The sequence below is a fragment of the Plasmodium coatneyi genome, chromosome 12 (genome assembly GCF_001680005.1).
Source record: "Plasmodium coatneyi strain Hackeri chromosome 12, complete sequence".
Lineage (NCBI taxonomy): Eukaryota > Apicomplexa > Aconoidasida > Haemosporida > Plasmodiidae > Plasmodium > Plasmodium coatneyi.
In genome coordinates, this window is record NC_033567.1 from 1,543,808 (window position 1) to 1,566,018 (window position 22,211).

The following is a 22,211-nucleotide window of genomic DNA, read 5'->3' on the forward strand; positions in this document are numbered from 1 at the left end:
TAAAATACGGTGAGCATAATAAAATACGGTGTACTAATAAAATAGGAATTTACTATTTGGGTACAAATGGCTTTGGCGAAGAAATATTATTAAATTGGGGTATTCAACTTTATAATAATCCTTTCTAGTATTAAACGTGGGTCAATTCGGACACACCTCTACACAGACGCATATGCATTCGTACGCGCACGTAAAAGTACTCACATGCACACGCACATACGACGAATACGTGTATGCCCAACCTCGGCAACATTACTCATAAAATTCTCATAAAAAAAGTACTGAAAATAAAAAAATATGATTTTTGAACAAGTGCATGAATAATTAGTGACTACACGTGGGGGTAAAAGTAAAAACTTAGTTACAATTGCAGTTACACAAAACATGGATTGTGGACGTCTGTGGACCTGGGAAGTAAGGGTCTTTCCACTTGGGTTCTCACGTCCACTGGTCAGCAATTTCTATTATTTTGTTTCTTCCTCTTTTATTCCCTCGAAAAAGGGCATCGTGCTTCATAATCCGCAGTGCTACGATAGGACTTGTGCATTTTTCCGCGCGCAAAGGTGTCCGTAAAGGTAAAAGCGGCATAAAGTGGCTACTAACGGATTTGCGTTGCTTAACGCTTCACGCCGATTGGGAAGATTGAAAAAAAAAAAAAAAATGCTCTGAAAAATAAAGTCTTCTCAAAGATGAAAAAGGTATGCGTTCAGTAAGGGATGTTTGTTTCTCCCTTTAAAGTCGTTCCGTGTGATCCGCTGCTTATACGCTTCGCTGTTATCTACCATAGGTTGTGATCCCCTTCCGTTGGCTTTTACCAACCGTCTACACTCTCGTCAGCGCCCTGAAAATTCGACCTCTGGAACCTCTGATCGTCAAACTTCTTATGCCCGTAGTTGTTGTTAAACTTGCCGTTGCTGTTACTGTTGAATGGGTTCATTCCTCCTGAGTTATTTCCATAAGGGCTGCTTCCACCACCATTGTTGTTAAAGCCGCTGTTTCCATACATGCCACTGTTGTTGTTATTAAAGGGGGAGCTGGAGAACCCGCTGTTGTTCCCCATGCCGTGTTGGTTGTTACTGAATGGGGAGTGCTGGTTGTACGAGTTATTGTTAAAGGGGTTGTTGCCGCTTCCACTTTGGCTAAATCCAAAGTTGCTATTGTTGTTATACCTGGAGAAGTTTCCCCTACCTCCTTTGCTTGGCTTATTGTATCTGAATGTTCTATTCGATTTCGCACTTGCTGTGTATCTCATGACCAAATTGAGGAACCAGCGTGGTATAGCCTGGTTACATTCTTCCAACGTGGCTAACAAATCTTTAAATATATTCCTGTTGTCATCATTAACGAATGATGTAGCAATTCCTATATTTCCGGCTCTACCTGTTCTACCTATTCTATGAATATAATCGTCTATATTGCTGGGTAGGTCAAAATTAATGACGTGCTTAATGTTGGATATATCGAGACCTCTAGCAGCTACATCTGTTGCTACTAACATATTTTTGATTCCCCTTTTGAATAATTTTAAAGCTCTCTCTCTTTCGTCTTGGCTCTTGTCCCCATGAATACATACGGCATTTAACTTTTGGCTGTTAAGGAATCGTTCTAATATGTCTGCCTTTCTCTTTGTTTCCACAAAAATAATGGTTAACCCGTTGTTATTTTCGGATAACAATTTTAGCAGATAATTACATTTGTTTTCTTCCTCTATGTATATCAAATTTTGTTTAATATATTCATTTGTACTTCCAACTTTGCCGATTTGTAAAAAGGTATAATTGTATAAATACTCCTTGGCTAGCACTTGTATTTCCTTCCTAAACGTGGCACTAAACATGATGGTTTGTCTTTTCACAATTTCGTTTGTGTATCGTTTGTATTCCATTTGGTTTGTGTTCATACGAGATTCGTTATCATTTCCTGGCATGTCATAATCATACATTATGCTTCTTATCTGTGGAGAAAATCCCATGTCCAGCATTCGATCTGCTTCATCTAGAACTAAGAAGGACGTGAGGAAGAGTTTAATTTTTCCCTTCTCCAAAATGTCGTTTAATCTTCCTGGAGTTGCAACAATTATGTCCGCCCCTTTGTCCAAGTTGGATAGTTGCATTTTGATATTACTACCTCCGTATAGAACCACTGGCTTAATTCCCGTTTCGAAGCAAAACTTCTTCGAGTCATAAAAAATTTGCACTGCTAATTCTCTCGTGGGGGCTAGAATTAAACATACGGGTAAGCAAACTCTGTTATAATAATAGCTGGAGCTTCTCTGGTTTTCCTCATAGTAGGTATGCTTAGGTGGATCATTTAATAACATATGGTTAATGATGGGTAGGAGATATCCTGCCGTTTTTCCACTTCCTGTCTGGGCAACCCCAATTAGATCATTCTTATTCATAATGATACTTAAACTGTATTTCTGTATCGGGGTTGTTTTGTCGTAATTTACTCTCTTAATATTGGCTAACAATATTTCATGCAAATTTAATCCTACGTCATCGAAATTATCTATTGGAATGATATTCTCGCTATTGTATCCTTTTATTTCCACTGGGATACTATCGTACAAATCGAAATTGACCCCCTTTTCATTCTTCACATTGGCATATATTTCTTCTTCCTTTTCTGGGTAATATCTTCTATTATCTCTATTTGCCCACGCCGTTTTGGGGACGTTATGATTTCTTCCAAACGCTGGATTTCCTCCTCCACCTGATCCCCTGTTATAGTTCATTCTTCCAAAGTTGCTCCTGTTCGTGTTTGGCTGGTTTCTAAGCATGGGGGGCTTATATCTTGGCTTCTCATAATTGTAATTATTGTTATTATTATTGTTGTTGTTATTCGTGTTGTCGTTACTTGGATCGTTCGCACTGTTCGTTCGTACATTGCTAGAGATCATTCCGTTTTCGATTTTACTTTTATTCATGTTACCCCTATCCATGAAATTTCCGCCGGCGCCTCCTGCACCTCCTTTCTTATGCTGGTGATGTGGAGACATCCCTACGGGATTCTTCTCGTTACTTGGATTTTCATGATAGTTGTTATTTCCGAATTTTTTTTTATAACTGTTGTCTTGGTTTCCTCCACCAACGTTGTTGTTGTTACTGCTGTTGGTGCTGTTGCTATTGTTGTTGCCATTATCTGAGTAGTTTACATATCCTGATCCAGTCATGCCATTTTCTGAACTTCTCACAGCACCGTCTCCTCCCATCATGTAGCCATCGCTGTTCACATTGCCATCGTAAAAATTCCTGTTTCCAGGGTTTCCATTTCCACCGGCGGTCATCACGTTGTTGCTTACTTCCCTTTTGTTTCTCATTTGGTTAAACATGTGTGGATTAGCATTTTCCTCCATCTGCATGTTTTTCCCCTGGTTGTACGAAGGAGATTCGTTCATGTTAGACATGTAGTTGTTTCTAACGTACGTGCTTCTGTCATCATCGCCTTCGTTAAAGCCCACAGTGTTCATGTTATTGTTACCGTAATTCATAGTTGCAGTTTTGACGTAATGACTGTGAGGCGCGTTTAATGCCCCCCTTAATGCGTTTTTTTTCTATATATTTATTGAAGCGACGTATAATACGCCTTCAGGGCGATTCTTTTTACTGCTATTTGGGACTTTTTCCCCAATTTTTTTAATTTCGTTTTTTTCTGAAAAAAAAATGTACTTTCGTTGTCAGCTGTATTTGGCTGTTCTCAAATGTTCTTTTTTTTTTGAGAAAAGGAAATTTTCCTTCTTTTACTTTTCTTTTAAGATATAACAATTAAAATTTCTTCTCTTTGCTTACCACTTGTGGTTTCAGGTTTCTACCAGTGGTACAAGGAATATTCGCTTTCTGCTTTTTTTTATTTTTTTGAGTTTTTTTCGATTTTTTTGTTTCTTTTTGGTTTTATTTCGCGTTGGAAATATTTTATGTTTTTTTTTTTTTTTTTCTATTTCTTGTACCTATTTTTATTCCTTTTTAATATGTTTCTACTATCTGTTTTTTTTAATTGTTATATCGAAAATTCCCTTTTGCTCGCTTTTTTTTCTTGCTATCCACCGCAATTATATATGCGATTTGAAGGTAGCAGCAATGCGGGCGTACCTACGTTTTTATTTTATTGTGCTTTAACTGCTTACATTCGAGTACATATATATGTATGCATTCGCAGTACAGAAAATGGGAATAAATAGCGTAAATAAAAATAAAAAGCGCAGCTTCTACTTCGTGCCACATAAATGAACTGTTGCTGCAAATGGGGAAAAAGGAGTATAAGCTATATAAAGCACTCGTAAATGCTTGCGAAGCTACTCACCAAGCACATATATATATCACATGTATATTATTACATATATATTTTTATATAATTTTACAATGTGGGAAGAAAGAAAAAAACCAACGCTTCAAATTGTAAAAAATGAATACAAAGGGCAGGTATGCTCACATGTATATATAAATATATCTTTTTCGCATACATAAACATGTATATATTATGCATATATTATGTATATATATTTTGGGGGGGAATGACGTGCTCAAACAAAAAAGTTTAAAAATAAAATAATTTTTACTCTTTATAAAAATGGTGCTACGCTTTATAATTCACCCTCGGCAGGGGTTGTTTCGTGAAGTTGCATGAAGAAAAAGCGTATGTGGAATTTTATACATACGTGAACATGTACTTAAAACGTATGTATTTCGTACAGGTACGCACAAAAAGCGTGCGTGCATGGCCGATATATATAATTATGTGAAAACATACGATATTCACTTTTTTTTCATGTACATGCGTACAAGGTACATCATCATATGTAGGAATTATGTACGTACGCGTAAGTGCGTGCAAGCGCGGTAACATGCGTACATATAAGCACATATAAATGTAGGCATATATGGATAAACATATATGTTTGAGCATATATATGTATATATGCGCCAATGTACACGTATACGGAACCCGCGTACTTGTAGGCCACACGTACACCACAATAAAATTGCGTACTCTTTTTAAGTAAAACTGATTAAACGCGCCAAAGGGGGGGTGGGCTCATACCCATATAAAAAAAAAAAGGTGAAAAAGGCTCCGAACTTGAAAAACAAGTGGAAATACTTAAATGGTTCATATGGTAAAGAATTTACAACCAATTCGTAATTTTTTTTTTTTTTTTGCATACATAGGAAGAATACACCAGAGGTATAAAAGAATATTGTATAAACAGACGTTATATACTGGTGTAAGTAACACTGTATGCTGCTGCTAGATGGTATAAAATAATATATAAAGTAACTTGTGCGCGCTTAACGGCTAAGCAGTTTTGGAGTGTACGTATAAGTTTACGCAAAGTAATGGTGGAGTGGGGCATGAGGTACACAGTTCGCGAATAAAATAAATATATATTGTTGCTGGGTAAATTATTTAAGCAGCACGCACGTAATTGTGCATATATAAAAGTACACATATAATTATATGTACATATATAACACAAACGCATGTATATCTTGTGCGAACGAGTGAATGTTCTCGATTTCTTATTGCTCATGCTTCGCCAAATAAAGGAAAGTACGCATAAAAAATTTTCCCCTTTGAAGAGCAAATGGAAAGTACTGTGTGCATGCTCTATGAATTGTAGAAAAAACGCAATCAATGAAGCAGTGAATGAGTGAACACGTGGCTGCTTAAAGATAGGCCAAAAAAAAAAAAAAAAAATTACACCATAAGTGCAATGGTGGTTTAAAATGGTTGCACTGTGCTGCTAAATGAGCTTCGCATAAGTTGTTAAGCATAAGGTACCATCATATATGTATGCTTATGCCAATGCACGTATGCGTAAGTTACACGTACGTACATCAGTTCACATCGCTGTTGAATTGCGTCACCGCCAGAAGGCGCAATTCTTCAAGCAGTAAAAATGGGTAAAGTAAATCACGTGGTTCCACACACCTTGCCGCTGTGCTCTGCGTTTGCAAAGCAACGAAAAGGCATTATTGCACAAAATGGCACATTCCAGCAGCCACCTTGCGCATGATACAGATATATAGCATATACACCTATGCACGAGCAGCACGCTTATGTGCTATTGTACACCACAGTGGTTCAATAAATGCAGAATTTATTTCACCGCAACTGCGAGATTCACTAAGTTTGAGAAAAGAACAAAGTGTAAAATGAGCATAAGATGTAAAGTATAACAGTTCACCCTACCTGAATAAAAAAATTCCGCAATTTAACCATATGGTGCGGCACACTGTATGCATTTGGTATTAACTTGCACGAGAATGGCATATAAAATATTCGCACGAAGTATATACATTTCCGTAAAAGGTGATGTTAATTTTTTTTTTTTTTTCTTCCCAAGAGTTTAAAACACTGTATAGGTTTCCCGACGAATGGGCAATTTTTCTTCTTCCTTTTATTCTTATTTTTTTTTTTAACCATATGTGTAGGCTATATACTATCTTCACACATGTTCGTGAAAAAACAACAAAAAAATACTCCTGTGTAAATTTTCGGAAAGCAGAAACATGTATATACTCGAGCTGCAGTGAAATTTAAGTGCTTTCTGCTGAGAGGAAAGTGAACGTTTGTGTAATGCACACATGTGGAGGGCGCATGCATGGGTGTACGTATTTATTTATGAATTCACATGTGCATATATATTTCATTCCTATCTTCATGTGTAATAATTTTCGTTGCCGCCTCCTGTTGCTTCCATTTAGAAAAAATAGGATGAGCCGGGAAAAAGGAAAACCGCGTTAAGGAAAGGAAAAATGAACCATCATGGCGCCATTAAGGAAAGATCAATTTATTCTTACAAAACTTAACACTGCCGTAAATCTGTCCTACACGTTCATGAATTATACGCATAGCGTGAACAATGCAGTTTTTTTTTTTTTTTTTTCTCATTCTGTTATAAGATTAATGTCATTTATGCACGTTGATCTTAAGCTTAACGAACATTTGCGTGCACACTTTATTTGTAAGGGGAAACAAGACGCACAGGCGTGGCATGGCGTAGCACACCACAACAAACATACACCTATGCGAAAACGAAAAGCAGAATAGGATAGACTATGTTTTTAACGCTTCTTAGCCTTAATATGAATAATTCTTGCATACTACCAAATGAATTGTGCGCCACGCGATCCGCGCTGAATGTTGTGGTAGACGAAGGTTCCGGGCGCACTGCGTGCACGGGTGAGTAGGTGCGCCAAAATGTAACAGCATGTGCACACGTGTTAATTCTCCAGGGTTTCCTTTTTCCCATCATATATGCCGAACGGAGTGTGCAGCAAAAAATTGAAAACAATTGAAAAATAACGCAAAATATGTAGAAAAATAAAACGAAAAAAAAATATATATATGATATATGATGTACCTCTTCAACATTACAAAAGGTGAAGAAGATGCGATCCTGTTTTCCGTTTTTTTCCTCCCATAGAAAGTTGTGGTCTCCATGGTGCATATCACCTTGCTGCTTCGTCACAAATCATTATGTAACAAGAGTTGGTCTACGGCGTATTTTCGTTCCTTCATTTTTTTTGCGAACACTTGGATCATTTTCGCAAAATAAACAACAGTATTCCCTCGTACAAGTAAATGTGCGGGAAAATAATACTGGGGGAAGGCTTTTTTTTTTTTTTTTTTTTTTTTTTTGTTCCGCTGGGGTATGTAGGACTAGTTCAAATTCAGCACATGTACGATTTACACAACATTTTAAGGTGTATTTTTTTTTTTTTTCTTTATGAAGGTTCGCATTTAAAGCCCCATTATACGCATATATGTCCTGAACATGTTTGAAGAACAATAAAGGATAAAAGAGGACTACCTCTTCATCGTTATGATTCCCAGGGTTCACAGAGAAATGTTTGCCCATCTGTGTATACACGTGTGTGTGAACATGCCATTTATATATACGTACCTTTGCGTAAAGGTATATATTTACCACCAAACGGCAACGATCTAGTCATGACTTATGCTTTGCGCCTCATTTTGTTTTTATAAAAGGGGTACAACTGGAGTTCCATTTTGTGGGGAAAATGATCAATTAAGTTATCACAACAGAGTAGTAAAAAAAAAAAAAGTTTTTCCTTCTTTTTTTACACTTTTCGACGAGGAACCCCAAATCATATTAAGCCCGTTTTATTCGTTTTCTCATATTCTTTTAGAAACACAGATGGTGATGCCAGGATAAAAAAAAGGTTAAAAAATAATATAAGGAAATTGCACCTAAGGTGTAGTTACTACATAACTGTGCATATTTAAAAGCACTTTGTTAAAATAAGGCAAAAAGGTATCATGCGTACTTCTACTGTGCGAAATTTTTCTTGGTTCCAAAGGGCAGAGAACTTCATGTTAGTTCTGTGCTGTGCAGCACTCCACCCCGTCGGTTTTACGAATTTGCATCCAAATTTTCAGTTACAAAATTGATTCTCCTAATAGATACATTTTTTTTTTTTTTTTTATCTTGTGCATTTTACAACCCCTTTTAAAATACGTAAAAAGGGGGTCCTTTTTCTTTTTTTTTTTTTTTGTGTGATTTTGTTTTGTTTTTTTAAATTTGTTCCCTCAGAGTTTGTATTTAGTGAGGGGGGGAAGGAGCTGCATCGTGTTATTCCGCATTTTCCCGGGAGGTTTCACGTCTTGTCGTTCCGCTTTGCGCCTTGCTGCACTGCATCTTCCACCTTCACTTATCTCATTCGCAAAAATGCCAGTAGTTGGAGGAGCACACGTAATACCCATGAGTAATGAAAAAAAAAAAAAAAAAAAAAACGCTTATCATTCTGCGAAACAAATAATGGGAAGCCCATTAATTATTCAAACTGTGCATGCATATAGAAACGTACATACCTGCTTGCACTCTCTTTGGAGTAAACGCCGCTTGGCAGGACTACTTTGTGGATTTACACCCAAGTGCAATTCCTATATAAATTTGAAAGTCTATTTTTTAGCGGTGTTTCTATACCACCAAATTGTATGTAACGCATGTTACCCGTACTAGGTTGCACACGTTGCACATGTCTACCTCTTGCTCATTCTTCTTCTCGCCAGAAAATTACACAATAGTCAGTGATGGGTATGGCGAAAAGGGCGTAAAGAAGACATACGAAGATGAGTTTTTTATCTGCGAAAATTTGAAGACCTTCAATAAGAGCTTGCACCCCAATTTTAATTTTTCGTAATAGAAATGTGCATTAAACATTGCATATACCTCCATTTAGGGGGTTCTACTTGTGTCATTCATAGTGATTCCCATAATTTTGTATTCCTTTGACATGGTTTTTGTTGTCCCACTTACCCCCCTTCCTGATGCGCCATCCTCTTGGGTAAGATTCCTCCACACAGTTCGCACCTTTTTCCCTTTTCCCCATTTTTGCAGCTGCTTTTGCCTGATCGATGGACATAACGGAAAAAACACCGCAACATTTTTGAAGAAAAATCTGGCACAGGAATTGTCTAACAGTTTTGCGGCCAATCAGGAGACCTACGATGAGACTCTTCCAATACCAGACCACTTCATAAGAATTGTAAGTTTTAAAATTAGCACATTTGATGCTGCTGGTATGGGTAGCCATTCCGCCTTCAAGGACACGTTAAAAAAGGGGCAACTTTTGTCTTATGCCACTTTATATAAATACACTATAGTTTGCAAGTGTACAGTTTTTTTTTTATAAATATAAGTGTACCCTTGGCGTGATTCTTCTCTTCTTCATGTGCTCACGGCTACCATATTGTAATTTTCTTAGGGTGTAAATAATGCGTGCAAAAAAATCGACGAAAAATTATCCGTGCAGTTTCCCGGGTGCAAAGGTAAAACGAAAAGGTTATTAAAAAGTAGAGTCCCCGAAAAAGAGGAAATGCAAAACTATCAGATTTTCTACACAGCACATATTTGAACTTGAAAAAAAAAAGGTGTCCTCATCACATTACTAGTGATAGTATTTACCTGTTGATTTATGCGTGGGGGTCACTCCCTTCTGTTTAATTTTTCCTTATTTTGCAGACGGAGCTACATGTGTAATTATTTTAATTAAGGATGATTATGCGTATATAATAAATATAGGAGACTCATCGGCGTATCTGTGCAGATTTCTGAATAATGCCAACCAAGGTGCGTCCTAAAATTGGTTCCCTAAAATGATGTGTAGAGGGGAAAATCCTTAAATTGGCTTTTCTCTTAGGGGAAACTTTCACCACTGCGTGGTTATCCACCTTAACATTCGCCATTATATGTACGTATATATACACACATATGTGGTCACCTTTTTTTTTTTTTTTTAAATACCCGCGCAGCTATAGACCTAGTGGATATCCATAAACCTTGGGTGCTTTCCGAAAAGGAGAGAATTATCAAACATGGTGGAAGGATCGAAAATGGCCGAGTGAATGATATTATCGATGTGACGAGGGCCTTTGGGGATCTCATGTAAGTTGGAGAAAAGGGGAACTTCCATCTGACCATTGGGAGCGTACGCACATGTGTTCATATATGTCTATGTGCATACACTTGTATAACCATTTTTTTTTCTCCCTATTTGTTCTCCCCCCAAAAAATAGGCTGAAGAAATACGGATTGCTCTGCACAGGGACATTCAAAAAATTTAAAATCAGCTCGGACGACAATTTTATTATCATGGGCACGGATGGTTTTTTCAGCTTTGTGGATGTGAACCATATAACGAATGAGATAGTCGCTTTGTCTAGGAAGGTACAGCTGAAGCGAGAGAAGGAGTCACAGTGCGCTACTTCCCTCAATTGAAATGAAGTGTGCGTATGAGGGGTTGTGCAAATGTTTGCTAGTGCCTGCGTGAGTGTAACTTATCACTCGACCTTCGCAACGTTCTTTTAACACTTATTGACACCACACTGCGATGTTTTCACTTGACAGGAAGAAAGGATGGTAAATGTGGAAAAGAAGAAAACTGTGTTTGACGCCCAAAATGTTTGTAGAATTATGGTTGAGCATGCCATTGTGGATAAGAAGTCACAGGTATGTGAGGGACAGTGAGGGCTGGATGGTTTGGCAGCTGTTCGTTAAGGAGGTCCTTTTTTCATTCCAGAGCATGTGTATATGTATGTGCATATGTATGTGTGTGCGCGCCCCCTCTTGCGACGTCGCACTTTGTATAATCAACGCCACGGCATAAGAATCGTTCAGTAGAGAATTAGGCAGCTGGACCGAAGGGGCCGCGTTGGTTTATGCGCGTTCGTTTACCGCATTACTGCCGCAATTTGGTGTCCCCTTTTTCCCATTTTTAGGACAATGTCACCGTTATTTTGATAAAGTTCTTACACAAATAAAAAGGGTTAATTAGAAGGAATGAGGAGAGGGGGGTGTTTTTGATTAAGTTTGATTCACATGGACAACAAATTTTAATTATTGCAACAAGAGAAAACAAAAAAAAATAAGATAAAAAAAGGCGGTAAATAAGTGGGCCAAAATAAGGGGGGTAGCCAAATGGGCTAGCCAAATGAGGTATAAAAAAGAATTCAGTACACACTTCCGTGCTGGCATACGCGCGTATGGAGGAAGTTGCACAACAGAACGGACGTTAGCCGCAACAAATGTGGGGCAAAGGACCACCCATCCTTGTGTTGCCTGTACAAAAAATAGCGCCCTGATAATGCATCATTAGAAGACACTCGGAATTAAGTAGTTGCTCGAATTATAGTGAATATTATCATCATATTCCACGAGGTAGGCATTTCGCTTGACGTTATGTTTCCCAATCAGCGGCATCGTCTCATTCCTTCTGTTACTGCTATACAAATTGGTGTCAATGACGTTTACAATTTCTTCTTCTCCTTCCTTGAACAATTTCATAAAGGCTGTTGCAAAGGCTGACCCGACATAAGGCCCCACCCACAGGGGTAACGACGTAATGTATAACTTCACCAATTGCAATATTTTGGAAATACTTAAAAAAGACAACACGACTGAGGAAATATGAAAAGAACCATTCGCTTGAAAAAATTTAAAGTACAAGTAAGTGTACAATGTCGACGTGGAAAACATTGGATTTAACGTCGTATTTGTTACAAAAACAAAAAATAATAATGAAAAAAAAATGAACAGTAAATAAAATATATGATTCATTATATATTTTATATATTTATTATCCACATGGAAGATGAAGTTTTCATTTTTGCCTCCCCAGGTGGATGAATTAAAAGCATCACTTCCGTATATATCTTCATAACTGCTAAAGGTGTACAGTGACGTCATGTTTTTTCCTTTTGCCGTATTAAAAAGGAGAGAATTTTCATTTTTATTTTCTTCCAAAAATTTTTTTTTGTAATTATACAAACTTAACAACAGTAGGGTTAGCAAGAAAGTGGAGATAAATTCACAAAAAAATGTTTTCATAATTTCCTTCTTCGGTAACAGGGCATAAATAAATATACTTCCGTGCATATGTGCGCATAGGATACTTGCCAATATACCCCCAAAGTACTGAAATGTAACGTAACATGTGGTAATTACAAATCCATATTTTTTCGGCTCCACTAGCCATAACGCGTAAGTATATGCTGGATTGATGTGTGCCCCTAATATCACAAATAAGACATATATTAAACACCCAAAGAACGAGTAAACTGCATGGTTGCTATTTTGTTTATTTCCCGAATCTTTCATCACTTCGTATTTATCGATATCTCCCAAATCGATTTTGTTAATGTCGTTTAATTTTATCTTGCTGAATTCGTTCACATGGTCTTTAAAAATAACCGTTCCGACATTTTTGGTCAGTCCCTCTTTGGTTGCTTCCTTTGCGTTTTTTTCTTCCATTTGGCTACTGTGGATATCTTGGTTGTCCCCTCTTTCAGTATCAGCAGTGGTGCTCTTTTCTGTTACCCCCTCGCTGGGCCTACCTAACTGTGTTACAACTTCTTGTTGACTCCCACTCTTTTCATCGTATCCATTTGGGGAATCCGTCTTCTGCGTCTCATCCTTCTCCACAGATTTCAACACGTCATTATTTGCACTTACCCCGTTTACACTTGTCTGTCCATCATTTGGGAAATATTCTTCAGAGGTTCCATTTCCCTTCTCATGTGTTTGCACAATGCTGTCCTTCGTTCCTTCCGGAACATGTTCAATATTTTCTTTCCCATTCAGGCGATTTGTTCCATTATTCCCTTCCGCTTTGTTAACCATTGGGTCCACACTGGACTGCTCCTCCTTCGTTTTAAAAGTTGCATCATCTCCTTTATTCTTGTGTTCCAGTAAAATACTGGCCACATTTGTTGGCCCATTTAAATCATTTCCGTACTGCACATTGTTAATTTCATTATCGAAGAGATTGTCTCCTGGGATAAATATGTCGTTGTTTTTGTATGGGCTTATCTGCTTGGTGTGTTTAATTACGTATTCCTCATTTTGGTTTGAATTTAACATATACACAGATATGAAAAAAACAAATATAAAAGATCCAATAAATTCAAAAAAAAAGTTGTACTTGTATTTCTTAAATGATTTTACATTTATCTCATCAGTTATATCTTTTACGTAATTTTTTGTGTACTTTATGAACTTCTGGATAACTTGCTTCGCATACCTTCTGAATAGGCCTCTTTGCGTTTTCATTGTACAAAAAAAAAAAGAGGAATATCAAAGGATTAGAAAGTGGGGGATAATCAAATCGGAGGAAATGAAGTCAACTTTAAAACTGATGGGAAGTGGAAAAATGGTAAAAAGGGAAAAAAAACAAAAAAAAAGAAACCACACGTATGTATGTATGTATGTATGTATGTATGTACGTACGTATGTACGTATGTATACATTTATAAACATATATTCGCGTGCTTGAAGAATGAAAAGGGGGAGACGCATGAAACAATTTAATAAAAGTAATAATAAAAAAATAATGTGAAATAAAATAAACGCAGGCAAATCCAACACCCGCCTTTGCCCATTTATGTGCTACGCACAAACTTGTTCCCGTTCTACATACCCAAACAAGAGGAATCCAATTTTTTAAGCTTAAAAAATAGGAATGGCACAAGTGAAAAAACGTGCCGTAATACGAATCGGCACAACGCTTATAAACGTATAAGCAAAGGCAAAGCCTCATACACCTGTGCGCGCATACGTATGCCCATTGAGCCGAATACTTCTTACGCCTTTCGACAGGCACGAATACAAGTTACACATCCCCTTTCGCAAGAAAAAAAAAATAAAGGAAAGAACAAGAACAAGGCTCTTCACCTTATGTGAGCATACACCACTTATTTGAAAAAATTTAGCCGCTTAAAAAATGAACGAAAAAAAATACCATAAAAATTGATGTGTGCACTATTTTGAGCGCGTTATTGGATTATTCCCGAACGTGAGGTGTTAATATTTATGTATGTGCAGATTTTGTCAAAAGTCCAGTTTGGGGCTTTGCAAGATAAAACACCGCGTGGTGCGGCTTGATATGCTGCAAAATGGCATAAGGGTGATACTCCTTTTAATAATCTTTGATGGCTTCCCTTTTATCTACCTCCAAGTTTCGCGAAAATGACGATAACATCCTCAAATTGGACTGAACCGAATTACTACGTTTATAATAATTCGACGAAACTGTTCGCGTGTACAGAAAGGAAGAAAGTTATATTCTATTCTGGTCTATAATTTGGCATACTCTCTTATGTGAAAGAGAACAAAGGAGTATTGCATCCCTTTGGAGGTTGTTTCGTAATACAATTTTTACAAACGTCTTATCGTGGTTTTATTTCTCCAAAGGTTTGATCACCTTACCCCACTTGGCAAATTCACATTTTATTGCCACATGTTGCAGTGTACCACCACGTTGTTGCAACGTTATTGGCATATTGCTATTTTTTATTTTTTTTTTTCAATTGAGCTTTATTCCTAACGGCGTGCTTGTACATACATGGCGACAGTTGGATAAACCATTTCTCACAGGGAAACAATTGTTTTTTTTTTTTTTTTTTTTTTTCAAATTACATGTGTAACGCTATACGGTGAGGTGATAATAACTGCAATTCGAAAAATGTTTCTTTCACTTTTGTTCCATTATGCTTAATTTATGAGGAAGAGGGGGATTTTACTATTGCGCACTTCTTCAGAAGACCCCCAAAGGTCGAGTAGTTTTCATCTTACTAATGCCATTTCTAACCTTCACAAGTAAGGTACAAGCACACACACATGTGTATATATTTTATTTTTTACAATATGGGGAGGAAAAAAAAATCTTCTACATTTTCACGTGTAGCACTAGCGAAATGGGCTACTCATATTTTCCATCGATTTAAGTGTCGCCCATTTTTTTCCAGCTGCTGTTATGTACGTACATGCGCACGTACGCTCGCAAGTGTGCGCACATAAAACGTGGCTACTCCTCCCAGTAAAGCCATTTTATAAGTTCCTACATGCAAAAGGGTTACATAAAAAACATAAAAATATTAGTAAGAATTGCGTGACCATTTTATGGCTAAATGTTAAAGCTTCCTTTTACTGCGAAGATAACTATCTGGTAAAGGAGGAGGACGTACATTCAGGAGTTATAAACATGGTGCAAGGTTAAATAGACTTCGAACTAGCTAAAACGTCTAGCCATGTAAAAGCATTTGCACATCCATAAACGCATGTACAAAGGAAAAAATTAAACATTTTTGCGAGGGATTAAAAGGGGCGCCCCCACTGGAAAATATAGAAAATGCCTTTTCGAGTATGCAATAAAAAGGAAATACACTTTCTCGGGTATCTGCGAATTTTAGGGCTTTCTAACCAGCAAGCTCATTCGCCCTCTCGTATGTGCATACGCGCAGCCGCAACTTCTTCTCGCCATTCATTCCTTCCGATTTCCTACATTGGACAGTCATTCGACTTGAATGAACTTCTGTAGGCGGTTTTAAAAAGATAGACCAAATAAAATTAAAAAAAAAAAAAAAAAAAAAAAAAAAAAACATGAATATGTAAAGTTCGTAAAAAAAAAGAGGAAAACGTAAATAAAAAGCGCGTTGGAATATCCACTTAAGACATAAAAATAAATTCATAAAAACTACGCATTAACGTGCGCATAGGTATTTATTTGTACATAATGCAAAGTATATGCCAACATCCAAATTTGTCATTTTTTTTTTTTTTTTTTTTTTTCCCATTTTGAGATGAACTAATTAGCATATATATTCACCGAGTATGATTTCCAGTTAAAGAAAAAACAACTTATGATAATTATAGAGGCCTCTACATTTCTCGTTGAATAGTGGTACATGTGAAAAGAAAAGTAGGAAAACAAGTCGGCATAAAGTAGTGCGTACAAGTATGTACACATGCACTTGAATAATCGTAAATGTACAAACCTTTTGTAGGCAGCTATGTATGTACGAGTGTGCGCGTGCATATAAATGACAGCACGATGCATGCGCTATGCCTGCGCGATTTTGCAAAAGGCGTGAGCAGCACCCCTTCCATGTTTTTGACAGGTTGTAAGGAGCATTACTGTAATTATGTTTCGCCAAAGTGATCAGTACACGCGTATTTGCATTCATTTTTTAGCGCATCCCTTTTGGCAAATCGTAAAAAACTCCTTGGTAGCTTTGGTAGATACATGACCAACATACTTATAAGCTCACGCGTAGGCACATGCACGTGTTGTACCTACACAACATTGAGATAATATCCATGTTGCAATTTTTAAAATTGAAAAAAAAGTCCCATTAATAACAACGGTGCTAACGCAATAAGTCAATTCTTTTTTTTGGGTGAAGAAACAAAATAAGTTACACTCTTCCTTTGAGACAGAATCAACGGGTTGTTGACTGAGCTTGAATTGGGAAGGACGCACGCGAAAAGGAAAAAAAAAAAAAAAAAAAAAAAAAATTAAATAAAAGAAAGGAGCATTCTTTCTACCACCCTTTCACAATTTCGAAGCGACAGCCCACCGAACATGATAAAAAAAAATATCAAATTTAAGTCGGATGAGAAGACTGTAAAGAAATCCTTCGGTGAGAATAATGAAAAAAAGCGGACGCACTTGGATATAGGTATATCAACGCCTGAACGCAACTTTGCGTCCCCCTCCCCCGCGGTGTGCACAATTATATGTACACACATGTATGTGCACTCTTGCAGGGTACATTCGTGTTAACTTAAAAGCGTTCACACATGGCAAAGTGTTGTAAAATACTATGCTTCTAACTCTACATTTGCCTTTTCCCTGCGGGCATGAAAATATGCTTAATCCGTTATGCACAACGCTACACGTACATATAAATTGTTAGAAAATGCCTGGCCGTAATTTGGCATCTTCCAAACAAGAGTTATTTGCTACTTTACATTTTGTGCTGTAAGTAAAATATTTTTCATTTCTTTTCTTTTTTTTCCCTTTAAAAGAGGAAAAAAATTACCCTTGGGGTCTTACCAATTTGTTACACATAGATATGTACCTTTTAGAATTCGCAATATGGGAAAAGCGTTCTATACATGATAATTTTTTTTCCTTTCAGTTTTTTTTTTTTTTTTTTTTTCTGCATATTTGCCGATCGCCCAATCAATCATTTGCATTATATATTCTGCTTTTCCTGGGTGAGTTTTCGTTTCGTGTAGTTGCCTTGCTTTATTCGCCTTGCCTCCCCTAATACGCCTCTTTCGCGTTCGCTCCCTTCGTATCGCTTGCTTTTTTTCCTTTCCTTTTTTCATTTTTTAGGTTTCCTTTCAAATGTAACGTTGTGCAATAGGAGCTTTTCCTTTTGCGGTAATGTTTATTTTGCTTGCAAATTCATTTTATTTCTTCTTGTATTTTTTTCATTTTGAATGTGTTTTATTTTTTTGTGAAAATGGGTTAAGCCTCTTTTCATTCACGTAGTTGCAATTGTAACTATTTGAGCATTTTATGTTTCCCACTTTCTGCTTTTTGCCCCTTCCCCTTCCCGCTTCTTCTAATCTATTCATTTTCTGTGCCGTTCATCCCCTCTTTCAGTTCATACAAAAGAGTACATACAGTTTTGTTGCGTAGCTAATCTATTCTGCCTGCCTTTTTTTTTTTTTTTGGAAAAATTGTATTTTTTTAAATTTTAAGTGTATTTTCAATTTCAATTAATTCTTCTTGTATCTTCGATTATGATGCTTACCTTGTCATATTTCATTAAAGAAAAAAAAGAAAAGAAAAGATATGGGTACATGCACCTCTGCACTACGAAAAAAAATTCGCAAAACAAACCCGCCATCCAGTAGAACATGTACGTGTACAACTGCACGATTGTACAACATTGTGCATGCGTATATAAAATGTGAATAAAAAATGGAACAACCCCCGCTTACATGTGCATGTGTATGTGCATGCGCATATGCATAGGCGTATTGGCAAACCTACGTAAGGGGCCTCCCCATGTTTTTAGTCCCTATGTAATATGCTTACTTCCGCGAGTGCCTTTTTGTGGCTATGAATAGAGTATGCACCATGTTGAAATGACAAACGTGTACACAAAAATGGAAGTAAAGACACATTTTCCCAGTTTCCCTTACCCCCTATTTGTGCAAATTAATTACACCTCGTAGCTTTACATTTCTATATCAGCATTAATGACATATGAAAAGGAGAATTTTTTTTTTTTTACACCTGTGATGACATGCGTTCTTCATATATACTCACCACCTATGCGTAAAGGAAACTTCAGTCCACAGTTTATATAATCATTGTTTAAGCGTTGTTAAGAGTGTCCCCCCCGCAACATGTGCATGCCTCTATGCATACGTGTGTGTGCCTGCAATTTTGCACTTCACCCGTGCACACTTCTCCTACTCCTTGCTTAAACGTTAATCCGCTTGCATGTACACCCACCGAACAAGTGGCAGACGTCATAACGTGTATGAATTGTTTCACCCCAACTGAATGATAACACAGCAGTGGAATGTTACGTGTCCTTGTGTTTCCTTGCATGTACATATCTGATGGGCAAGAGTGGAAGGCTCCCATCAAGTTAAAAATTTCGCTGCTCAAAGATTGCATAACGCACAATATAAACACCGTTTAACTTCTCCTCATTACATATGCATCGTTCTTGCGTGACCATTTAAAGATAAAATTAAAAAAATGAGCTACTAAGATGGGTAACCAAATGGGGGGCAAAACGATATGCAAATTTTCCCATTAAATTATCCACCAAGCCCTTTGCGCGTTTTCCGCCGAATTTGTTTCTACAACCATGATCGTCGCTTCGTTTATGTGTTTTACCATTTACCATTGTGTTTACATTGTCGTGTATGCATATGTGTACACCTTTATGTGTAACAACCATGGGGGGGTATCCTCCCCACCATCATGATCCACCCCTGTGTGTATGTGTGTAGATGTTCATGTTGTGAGGCTTTTTCGCTGATACGCCACTCTGCGTGCTCCATCTTGTAAATGTGTCCATGCGGGTGTTCTTCCATTAATTTCGCACATGCGCATGCAAACGCATGTGTATATTTAGCCCCTTTCCCCAATTAACCTCTATGCATACGAACATTGAATGTCCCCTTCCACCCCCCCATCAGTCAAAGACAGAAAGAACACAAGAAGGAGACTTTCAATCAGCACAAAGGGAGAGCTGCCAAATGACACGGACGAAATAAAAAGAAGCATTCAAGAGTTGAAGGACAATGAAGACAGGTTTAAAGAATCATCGGAAAATGATTCGCATACTAAAGTGGAAATAACTCCAGTTAAAGAAGAGGAGGAAAAAAAATCTGGAGAGAAAAAAAATAAAATAAAAAATAGATCGTCCGTAGCAGGAGTGAGGGCATCCCATTTTCAAGAAGACTTCGAAAAAAAATGTGTAAAAATTAAAGGTGCGGTTGATAAATTAAATGAAAATGGAATAGGCTACGTATGCAGAAAAGGGTTAAAACCGGAAAGCCCTAATCAGGATGATTTTACAATTATCACTACGGAGAATTTAGCCCTTTATGCCATTTTTGATGGCCATGGGCCATATGGACATGATGTGTCCAATTATGTACAAAAGGAATTACCCTATATGATTATAAAGAATGAAAATTTTTTAAAAAATCCGAAGGAGGTCTTCACTAATGCCTTCCTAAATATTCATGCCAACATAGAAAAAACGACCAATGCATATTTGGAAGAGTTTGCCAATAAACAGAAAGGAAACAGCAAAGATGGGAACAGCAAAAGACTTCATATGAACAAGCAGAGCAGCAGCTCCGTCGTTAGTACACACTTTGATTTAAATATACCCCAGCTGGACGATGATGAGGACGATGACGATGCTGATGATGATGACAATTTTAGCGAAGATTCCGATACAGGAAACAAAGACAGGTACGCCCACACCGATAGTGACAGCGACAGTGATAGTGACCACCACCATGACAGTGATGATAATGAGGATCAGAAGAACTCCAATGCGAATGTGAAAAAAAGTGAATCCAAAAAACGTGCGAACGAAAAGAATACCACCAAGAGCGAGAAAGGACAAACATTAAACAAGAAAAAGAAAAAAAAGAAGAAAAAAAAAGAAGCCTATTTTGATAGTACAATGAGTGGCACCACGGCAACAATAATAGTCCACCTTTTTCAGGAAAAAAAATTATACGTGGCTTATGTGGGGGATTCTAGGGCTGTTCTTGGCAGGAGGAAAAAAGGATTCCCAGATGTTCTGGAGGCCTTCGATCTGACGAAAGATCATAAACCCAATTCCGCAGCTGAGAAGAAAAGAATTATAAATTCCGGTGGCCAAGTATTGAAGCTCGAGGGGGACATACCCTACCGAGTTTTTTTAAAAAATAAGTTTTACCCAGGATTGGCCATGTCAAGGTACTGTCCCTATTTTAGCTGCACCAGCGAGTTTCACCCGCGAACGGGTCAATTTGCACATACGTGTGTGCATTTCTTGATGTCACGATTATGAGCTTAACTCGCCGCACAGCCTGTGAAAACCTAATGTGCATACCGAGCGCACACCCAACAGAAATTAATTTCATTCGATCCGTTTTACACATGGATCATTTATTTTATATTCGTGCCCTGCGTATTAACGTCGCATGTGCACATCCGGATTTACACCTCCTTTTTTTTCTTTTCCTTGAACCACTTCACGTGCACGCAGAGCCATTGGAGATACGATCGGTCACCAGATAGGTATAATTTCCGAGCCCGATTTCATGGAAATTAAAATTAACGAAGATGAAGACATCCTCGTTTTGATATGCAGTGACGGAGTATGGGAATTCATTTCGTCGGAAGAGGCCATTAACCTGATCTACGAATTTGGATACGACAATGTAATGGCAGTCACATGCGAGTGCATATCTACCTACATTCGCATGTTGTGGCGGTTTTCGTTTTCGATGCGTTTGCATAACTGCCCATTCTAACCGTGTGAGGCTTCCCTTGCTTATTTTTTAATGGCGATACGTACTTACCCCTTTTCGTTCCCCACCCTTTTGAAGGTTCAAGACGCAGTGGAGAACTTAGCCAAGGAATCCTGGGACCGCTGGCTAAACGAAGAGGAAAACATTGTGGATGACATAACCATACAAGCTATATATTTATCAGAAAAATGCAAAAAAATTAAAAATAAGAAATAATTAAATTTCCTTTGTTTTTTTTTTTTTTTTTTTTTAGTAAATTTTTGGTATATATAGATGAATGCACTTCGCATTTCGCATACTTAAAAGATTTGCTCTGCAGGCTCTTAAATTAAACAACACACGATTATATGCGTACACTTTTTTGAACAAATTAATTAAGAAATGCTTTAACGCATTCTGGCCTAACTGCACGAGAAGGGGTGGTTAATTGGGCGCGAAGATATCGCAATGTAGTAAAAAAATTTTCATCACTTTTTATAATAAATTAGCGTAAAGAAGAAAAGGTGTTTGTGTGTATACGTTGAAATAAAGTGTCTTCTAACATATGCCTTTTTTTTTGGCAGTTTTTCCGTTTTGCTATTTTTTAATTTTATATTGCTACATTCATAAGATGTAACTTTTCCGCCTACACAAAATGTTTTATCCGTTCGTGAAATATATTTTTTTCTTTTGCAAAGGAAAGCGCGATTATGACTTCTTCTTTTATTCTAACTCTGCCTTTTTTAACAGTTTCCTAGCAGCATCTTTTGAATAGCTTCCTTTTGAAAACTCGTTTTAGGAAGACCAGCTTTTTTTTTTGTCTGTTTTTTTCTTTCCCCCATGTCTTGTAGCGCTTACAAGGTTCGCATAAGGACATTTCAAAATAAGGCAAAACGTGACACCGCATTATGTGTAGCTT

General features: G+C 37.3%; 4 protein-coding genes across 4 annotated transcripts; 2 read left to right on the forward strand and 2 right to left on the reverse strand.

Annotated features, from left to right (window-relative positions):
- Positions 1-811: 811 nt before the first annotated feature.
- Positions 812-3,493, reverse strand: PCOAH_00040140 (Rna helicase; the record flags this gene model as incomplete). Its single annotated transcript, XM_020060802.1, has 1 exon — positions 812-3,493. The coding sequence occupies one exon, from the start codon at positions 3,491-3,493 to the stop codon at positions 812-814; it is 2,682 nt and encodes an 893-aa protein (XP_019916261.1).
- A 5,199-nt stretch (positions 3,494-8,692) lies between these two features.
- On the forward strand, positions 8,693-11,286 carry PCOAH_00040150 (Protein phosphatase; the record flags this gene model as incomplete). The annotated part of the gene is made up of 9 exons (XM_020060803.1): positions 8,693-8,729; positions 9,037-9,163; positions 9,365-9,512; positions 9,732-9,795; positions 9,989-10,096; positions 10,279-10,411; positions 10,543-10,693; positions 10,874-10,975; positions 11,245-11,286. The coding sequence occupies 9 exons, from the start codon at positions 8,693-8,695 to the stop codon at positions 11,284-11,286; spliced, it is 912 nt and encodes a 303-aa protein (XP_019917017.1).
- Positions 11,287-11,617: 331 nt separating this feature from the next.
- Positions 11,618-13,573, reverse strand: PCOAH_00040160 (Uncharacterized protein; the record flags this gene model as incomplete). The annotated part of the gene is made up of 1 exon (XM_020060804.1): positions 11,618-13,573. One exon carries the CDS (start codon positions 13,571-13,573, stop codon positions 11,618-11,620), a length of 1,956 nt encoding a protein of 651 aa, XP_019916727.1.
- Positions 13,574-16,170: 2,597 nt separating this feature from the next.
- On the forward strand, positions 16,171-21,529 carry PCOAH_00040170 (Uncharacterized protein; the record flags this gene model as incomplete). The annotated part of the gene is made up of 5 exons (XM_020060805.1): positions 16,171-16,590; positions 16,705-16,980; positions 19,475-20,756; positions 21,049-21,223; positions 21,392-21,529. 4 exons carry the CDS (start codon positions 16,884-16,886, stop codon positions 21,527-21,529), a joined length of 1,692 nt encoding a protein of 563 aa, XP_019916428.1.
- Between the last annotated feature and the right edge of the window lie 682 nt (positions 21,530-22,211).